General features: G+C 38.4%; 1 protein-coding gene across 1 annotated transcript; it reads right to left on the reverse strand.

Annotated features, from left to right (window-relative positions):
• Positions 1-4,120: 4,120 nt before the first annotated feature.
• Positions 4,121-7,410, reverse strand: LOC124722424. The gene is made up of 3 exons (XM_047247588.1): positions 7,302-7,410; positions 6,330-6,420; positions 4,121-4,475 (listed from the first exon to the last, which is right to left on the reverse strand). The coding sequence occupies exons 1-3, from the start codon at positions 7,339-7,341 to the stop codon at positions 4,121-4,123; spliced, it is 486 nt and encodes a 161-aa protein (XP_047103544.1). The 5' UTR covers positions 7,342-7,410.
• Positions 7,411-8,689: the final 1,279 nt, after the last annotated feature.

The following is an 8,689-nucleotide window of genomic DNA, read 5'->3' on the forward strand; positions in this document are numbered from 1 at the left end:
AAAGACCACAGTCACATTCAAAGGCACAGTCCCTAGTAAGTCCTTGCAATGTTGCTACCCACTCCCTATTAGTTTGACCGGCCGTACGTTTTGTACGAAAAAACGTATACCGTTTTGCAACCACATTAACTGTTTCTTTGAAATAGGCATCTAATGCAGACAAAATTTCCTCGTAGGACAGAGTTGCTACGTCTCGCCGGGGAAACAATTTCACTATCACACGGTATGTGGACACACCGACACAAGAAAGCAAAAACGGCTGCCGCTCATTACCTTGAATTCTGTAGGCAGCAAGGTGGAATGCGAACTGACGAGACCACTCTTGCCAGGTCTCGTGGTTCGGGTCGTAGTGCCTAAAAGGCGGTGCAACGGCAGGTTGTGGCTGCGGTAGCGGTGAAGCGGCGGCGGCCGCATCGGTTTGAATGGTACGTTGACCCTGGACGAGCTGTCCAAGGGCATCCAGTAACGCCTGCGTCTGCTGAGTCTGCAAGCGATAAAATTCGGACAGTACATCTGGAGAATGTGGCGAAGCCATGACACAAATGTAAGCAATCAGACAGAAATGTAAGCAATCAGACACGTTAAAGCGGCGCCAATGTGGCAAATGAATTAATACAAACTCTTTTACTCGTCGCCATATGTTGTGGTGTCGGTAGCTGGACCGACACTGTGGAGTTGACTGCTGCAAAAGAAAGCTAAACTAACGCTGTGGCCGATAGTGCACGCACAGCAATAAGCATACGGTCGTGAAGTCTGGAACATAAAAACTTATGAATGAATAAGACGAAAAGTATGTAGATGCTTTTTACTTAACTTTTATTTATCCTTGGAATACATCTCTCTGGAATACTCGTACGCTATAGGCACTGATACAAATGGCTCCTTGCTAGTTCGTAGCCCTTAACTTCTGATGGCTATTCTGTCTCTCGGCTAATGAGAGAGAAAGGCTTCGTACAACTGGGCGATAGCTAGGTTCGCGTACAACTGGCGGTAGCTTGGTCCTCGTACAACTGGGGTCGAGTCCACTCTCGTATCACGAGACCTGCCTAGGTGGTGGCGCTAGGTCTGCGATCACAGTGGCGACACGCGGGTCCGACATGTACTACATGGACCGCGGCCGATTTAAGCTACCACCTAACAAGTGTGGTGTCTGGCGGTGACACCACACATCATACATATTTATAAAATACCACTGTTGTGGTGGAAAGACATACTTATCTCATGCTCTGTTCAGCCAAGAATACAAAATGCTCAAACGATTTCCTGGCCTGGTCGTGTTTATAGACCACCTTTGTGACAGTAAAAGGAAACAAATACCAGATGATATCAGAGAGGAAAGTTTTCATCCAAAAAGAAGCTGTCATTTCCTGAAATAACGTCTAACACAGGTGAACAGCAGAAACACATAATGTATGTACTGGTTCTCAGTAAGGCAACACCCGGTCTTTACTACTAAATCGGACAGCTATGTTCTCAAAATTATTTTCTGTCAGATACCCGACATCTTAACCAAATTCCTTAAATTTCTCAGAGAAATTTAACGTTTTCCAGTTTCAAAAGACGGCTAATGTTCCACTTTCTATCGCAGTAGTTATTTCTTCCGCGTATCCGAAAGCTCATTCAAGCAACCGAGTTTAATCCCCCCCCCTTCTCAACCCTCCCCCTCCTCGATTCCCCTCTTGTCTGCAGAGCACTCAGTGAAGAGCATACTTTCTCTTTCTTAACAGTTACTATCACTGTAATTTAATCTTTTCCTCTGACATTTTTCCTCCTGTTTCTGATGATGATAAATATGACTCGTATTCTGAATCTTTGCTGTTATTATGTATGCAATTACTATTATTATTACTTGCGATGGTAATTACAGTTATCCCCATAATATAATCTCAGGTGTACATGTAAGCATATAAATTATGAAGCTAGGAAAATAACATCTATTAACGATATTTAATGGGTATACCTGCTGCTCTGCTCTGCCTGAGGTCATAATCTAGTCACGCTAAATAAAATAATAAATAAATAAAATAGATAAATTACATATTTTACACATGCATATGAAGCTATTTCTGTTTCCTTCAGTTTTACAGGTTTCGTTTTCTGGTACGACGAACTCACGAGGCATGTATCTGTGTATGCACCCTCTTTATAATGCGAATGTTGCTTGAACTGGAAGCCAGTACTTCATTTTAGAAACAGTATATTGTCACGAATGTAATTCAAGTACAAAAAATTATATGATAGACTGAAATATGACTGACAACCCTGTCGGTGTATTTAGGCAGAAAAATGGACAAAAAATGAGAAGGCAGCTGTTATAAAAGCAGTTGATAAACCATTAGTTGGCTGGACCTATCATTACGGACGACACTGAAGAATAAATATTCATTTTTAGTAAGTAGCCTGTGAAATGATCTCTTGAACGAAATTCCCATTTTGTGTATCCCTTCACCAATACAACGAAGCATATTTTTCAGCATCTGGTCTTCACTGTTTATTAACTTTTTCTCTTATCGAATCTAATATTGACCCACATATTAGCTCAATAAATATGTATAAACATAAATGAATATATAAACATTGAAATAAAATATCTGGCATACAGACACCACTAGTATTTTTGACATGAAGCAAAAGCTGTTTCCGTTCAAAAACTTTTTCTACCATTAACTAAAATTACATATTCTGTCAAAAACTCCTACATAGTTATCATGTAGTCATTCAAGTGTATTCATTTTTCAGGTATTTAAAATGTTCTGTGATTGACACATTTCACACAGTTCTGTTAATTCTGAACATCTTGTATGGAACATACAAGAAAGTCATCATAAACATTTCTTTAATGAGCACAGCTTATTGTGAAGTCCTGAAATGTTCTGAAAACTTAATGTAAGTCAGCTATGCAATCTTCTGTCTAGACATGGCAAGTATCAGTTTACCATCACTTGGTGATGGACGGAAAGAAGTTGAGAATGGATTAAATTTAATTAAAATAGTAGGGTTACTGGATTTGCAATTCATGAATAATTTAGTAATAACGCTGTACAATTACATGTTTCTTAGTACTTTATTAACGTTATTTAATACATCATAAGTTATTCAAACATGTAAAAGGAACATAGAGTTAAGAGAAAAATAAGCAGTAAATTCTAAAACTATCTATTACTGATGTTTCTGTGGGTCGCAGAGGTAATCATTTTCTTGAATGAATCTAACTCCAAATTATATTGGACATTTCTGTTCCTCCCATTCGAAGCTATGAAATATTTATCATTCTGCAGGTTGCTTGCGAAACAGTTTCAAGGTATAGCTGATGACATTACAGCAACATAGGTTTATATACAAATGAATCTTTCAATAAAGGATGTAAATAGCCAGTTGGTTGCATAAAGTTTATTGTAATAAGCCTTGACCAAGTTTCAACACCACCAGAGGTATCGCCTTCAGAAGCATTAAAGTCTCATTAAGTTTAAAGTATACATGTACATTATGAGCTAAAGTGCACAAGTCAAATAGTAGAAATCATAGATTAACTCCTCCACGAGAAACAGCAAGGATTACTACACATGTACAGCTTGCTATAAAAACTAACATTGAACTCCAAGTTTGTTCTTATAATAAACTGTACCTGAAGAGTAATTCTTCCTATTTTCCCACTTGGTCAAGGCTGATTATAAGAAACTATATACAACCGACTGGCTGTATACATTATTTATAGAAAATATATTTCCGGTTGCTGCTGGCGGCCAAGTTTAATAATGTTGCATAAAAATGAGTATTGCTTCACTAAGTAGAAACATCAAGTAATTGAAAGGTCCGTTTCTTCACACTTTATATCTGTATATTAAAATGGCATTTGCTTCTCATTTCTGTAGTAACTCACTGACAATGATGAAACCTAATTATCAGGTATGCCAAATAGACGAATGACAACATTTATTAACAGTCTGGAGTTCATTCCACCTCAGCTTTTACCTACAGTCCTGGACACAGCAATGAAGGTTCTTGCTCCTACAGAAACTCGAACCTACTACCCTCGAATCGCACAGTACTGCCATTTTGCAACCTATGGGACTGAGGTAGCAGATTGTCCGAAACGGACTGTTCATTGTGAATAATCTGATCACAGATAATCACGCTGCAGCAAATCTTGATACCTAGGAGGAAAATCAGCTTGCTCTTGTACAGTACGGGGCTTCTTGCATATGTAATTATTCCCATACTGCCTCAACACAGGCGACAAGAATAATCCAGCAACCATTATAGCCATTATGAAGATTGCCACTATTCCCCTCGTGTCATCATGGAAGTATTTGGGCTTCTTTTCTTCAGCACCATCTTCGCTAGTAGTGTCGTTGGAAAATGAGCCCGATCCGGCGATGTCTGATTCGAGGAGTGTGGCGTTGATGCTGCTGTTGCGTCGATCTGTTCCTTCCATCGAGCCAGCTGATATGTTTTGCATATTGAGGCCGTCGTACCTGTGCATAACGATAAATTTATGTAAATACAGCCTATATTTACGTAATTATAGTTTCTACTGTTGCTATCTGAATACTGACTTCAGTGTTACAAAGCCCATAACCTACACGAAAAAATTCAGCTGCCAAGAGAACAAGTAGCAATACTTCATTTTGAATCACGACATTGCTTCATGGCAGTAAATAAACATAGCGAAGTGTTTCGTATTGCGGCATGGAATATGGGCGGGATATCCACAATGTTGAACTGAAAATAGTGGGCAATACTGGAAGAAATACAAGAACACCTAATATCAATACGGATCCAGAAATCCTTAGTTTCCGAGTTGCAACGCAGTCAATAACGGCTGCTGTCTCATCCGCGTTGATGTTAAAATTGCTACTTATGTGTCTGGCGTAAACAGAGCCTGATTATTTCAATGGCTTATGAGCTCATCGAGGAATGTGGAGCATGCAAGACGTCCCTGATTCATCTACCGATGTCGGTGGTTGAAGCCACTTACAAGTAAGTTACACTGGTTTGTGAACAGCTAGAGGCGGTCCCCTTCCTTGACATTCACTCTTGCCCGATTTGAATCCACTGATTTCCTATCTGTGGTTATGGGTCAAGCAAAAACGTTTCGCAACCCCTGTAAATAATATTCAGATAAAACAGCCAGAGGTCGTGCACAGTTTCATTCGCTTTGACCAGTTTTGCTCCCAAACGCGAGCGTTATCAAATAATCATTGTCCTCGTGGCTACACGTTACGGATTACAAGCACCGCTCGGCGACACTTGCGTTTTGTAATACCTGGGAATGTGACTCCCTGAAACTTCATTCCAGCAGTCAGAAATGTTACATGCAACCAAGCACTAATTTAATAGAGTCACGAAAAAGAGGGTAATGAAAAAGACCCGCGTGCCTACTAGCCTTATGAAATGGAATTTGAATGCGTTTCTCAGTACTGAAGTAGTATCAACAAGAAGGTCACTTACGTCACAATCATTAGTCTCTAGATGAAATACATTAAACCTAACAGAAGACAAAATAGTGGAGTTTTTTTTCATTCGTTTCGTACGCGTCCGAAAGTTTAGGAAACTGACAGCTTGTTAGAATATACTTATAAACAACTGTGTTCAAGCCTCAAATTTGTCGCCAGCGTAGTGAGTTGATAGTTACATAAAAAGTCAGCATACTGCACACACTATGGGTCTTGATTTATTCGGTACTAATGTATTGGATGTTTCAGTAGCAGCTCGAAACTCTTAAATTTATTTTTCAGACACGTGATTTAGTGTTTTTAGCTTGGTATTTGACTCTGAATTTCACATTAAATTTAATGCTGCTTCTATCATAACACATAAACGAGAACAATACAATTAAGCTTCATTGTAAAGTTTTGCTAGTTTCAGACATTACGATGAAAAATTTACCCAGACACAACGGAAGTTTAAAGATTTCATAAATTATTGAAATACACTTTGGTAAGTGAGGGCCAGAGTTAACAAGATAGTAAATTCTCAAATCTTGACATTCATTATGACATTGTTCTGGATGAGAAGAAATTATCGTGACAAACTGAAGTGAAAGTATTTGTAGAAACACGCAGAATTTTAATAGCTGTTATCTCTGCTGATATGAAGGTAAGTATCAAGATTTTTTCGCTACCTACAACAACAAGGTTGTTAATGTGCAGTAGAAGTTAACAGTACACAAGTCATAATTTACAATATGTTAACTTAAAAAGCAAGGTATAGCGATTATTTCGTGACATATAGACATGAGTAATCTTAAGTGTCATAACAGAATACGAGGATATCTTTTCCGCCTTCCTTGTAAGAGAAAAGCGAATAAAACGTAGAACAACACTCACTTGCTTATCTCAGTGTCAACGTCATCTCGGACGGGGTCGCCTGTTACCGTAGCAACGCCGGGGACTTGGCGTTGATATGTTTCCTGAAAAGCTGCAGAAAAATATGTCTTAGCTCATTTGTTACTACTAATACATTATACAGTATGACATATTAATGTTACGATAGTTTGTGCGCAAATATGAAGGACAAGAGGAGCAGGGAAAAAAATTTGTGTAATAGGCATCTCATTAACATGTTTTTGTGCTTAGTTTTAGACAGTATAGTGTAAACAAACAGGTGTCAAAACTGGAACTCAAGGTTTCCTTCTGAGTCAAACTTAAAATCTTCATGTACAATACTTTCACAGTTGAGCATAAAATCATTTTCAAATTTAAATTGTTTTAAACTGAAACCGCTGAATAACAAAGCAGTTTATTTGCGGATTAACTTACACATACACTTGAGTAGACGAAGCAAATGTACAATCTGAACAGGTGGTTAGGAGCATCAGCATAGATAATTTGTGTTCTGTTCCATGAGAAGGTAACCGAGAGTCATTGTCGAAGACAAAACCTGCATCTTCGCTTGAGTGAGGTTCGGATTTGGTTACAAATTACAGATCTTAAATAAAGACAATATGGGCTATTTGCAGCAACAAATCGTATACGGCATATTCCGTAGTGGTAGAATATTGTGAGTCTATACGTGTACTAACACGAGAGATGTATCACTACCGGTAGAAACTTTCCGCGAGTACAAAAATCTTCCCACAGTCCCTTTGATCGATTGTTGATAATGTAATATTTATAAGTGCGTAACGCGTTTAACACAAAAGTTTTTACTACTTTTCACGTGATCTGGGCGTCGTAGACTTCACACTCAGAGCCTGGGGCCAAAAGAATCTTATCGACAGTGCCTATTTAAGTATTGTAAATTGAATTTATTCTGCAGGAACGAATGGAAAATTTTAAAATATATATATCTTCACTCACCTGAAAGATGCAGCAAGACGAAAGCAAGGAAAAACTTCATGACTGCCGGGTGCGTTGAGTTAGCGGAAGGCCGGAGATGAGGAGCTCTTGTGAGGGCAGCTGCCGTGTGTCTCCCGTTGAAATACTTGCCGCTCTGTGGCGCGTGGGTGCGGCCTCGTTCTCCTCCACTCTACCTGCCAGCCAATCCGCTTCGTCCTTAACGTGCCACGTGACCGCTGCTGGCCTGCGGCGAGAGGGTGATATTACGTAACGAGCTTCATTCGATGTCTCGCTACTTTTTACAGTCGAAATAAATCGATCCGTGATATTATTATTCTCCAAAACTCAATTTTTTTTCACTTTGTCTCTCTGGCTCATAATATAAATTATTTGGTTAGTAAATTAAAAAAGCATTATAGCGATTAAAGGTACAATTTTAGCTCTCTAACTAACTACATATACATCTACACAACGCAAGCACCCCACGATGTGTTATGGAACATACATGGATTACTATTATCAATTTACCGCCTGCTGCACTAGCAAATGGTGCGTGATACAATCCGAGGTCAGTAAGTATCTGGAAGGAGCTGTTATTTATTTATAAATTAAAAAAAATTAAGGTTGAATCTCTTTTAATTCGTGTGACAACGATCATGGAAAAAGTATATAATTTTTTCTTTGGCAACTGAAGTTAGACTAACGACAGCATATAGAGTTTTAATGTCGTGAGCATGGCATTGCATTTAAAACTGCATGAAGCACTCGAGTGGCGAGCAGAGAAGTTTCGTACCTGTCAAAGTCCAACAAAACATAATAACTACTTCCAGGGAAAGTAAATGAATCACTGAAGGAAGTTTCTAAATCATCAATATCCAATACAGTTACAATTAACATAAATAAAATAAAAGTCATGAATTTCAGTTTGAACAGGAAGAATTACAGTTTGAAATGAAAATCGGATAGTACTTCTACATATTGCGCAACAAACTCAAAGTTTTTAGAAATGAATATTTTTTTCACAGTTGAAGCTGAAAGAACAAAGAAAGATTAGTATACCATTAACATATTATGCCCTAATAAACTTGTCATCAGTGTGTGAAAGCTAGCGCTTTTTTGTTATGTACTATTTACATGTACACTAAACTCTCCAATATGGGACAAATATAGAAAATTTGAACACAGTTTTCAAACTACAGAAAACGTCTCAAAGAATTATAACCAAAATTGTAATCGGACTCAGTATGAATAACAGATCAGAACACTGGGGATATTAAATACACCATATACACACACATTTACCAACCAGTTGTACACCTGTCTGTGACCATGGAACAAGATCTAGACGCAACTTAGGTACCAAGGCAGAATAACCATAAAGCACAACGTATCATTTCCTACGAAGGAAC

This window comes from Schistocerca piceifrons, chromosome X (genome assembly GCF_021461385.2).
Source record: "Schistocerca piceifrons isolate TAMUIC-IGC-003096 chromosome X, iqSchPice1.1, whole genome shotgun sequence".
Taxonomy (NCBI): domain Eukaryota; kingdom Metazoa; phylum Arthropoda; class Insecta; order Orthoptera; family Acrididae; genus Schistocerca; species Schistocerca piceifrons.

What these genes read in the sequence shown, in the direction of transcription:
- LOC124722424 (XM_047247588.1), bottom strand. Translation starts at nt 7,341, where the DNA reads ATGAAGTTTTTCCTTGCTTTCGTCTTGCTGCATCTTTCAG. An exon ending in CGTCTTGCTGCATCTTTCAG is followed by an intron (nt 6,421 to 7,301) that starts GTGAGTGAAGAT and finishes ATTTTTCTGCAG; the next exon opens with CTTTTCAGGAAACATATCAA. An exon ending in GTTGACACTGAGATAAGCAA is followed by an intron (nt 4,476 to 6,329) that starts GTGAGTGTTGTT and finishes CGTTATGCACAG; the next exon opens with GTACGACGGCCTCAATATGC.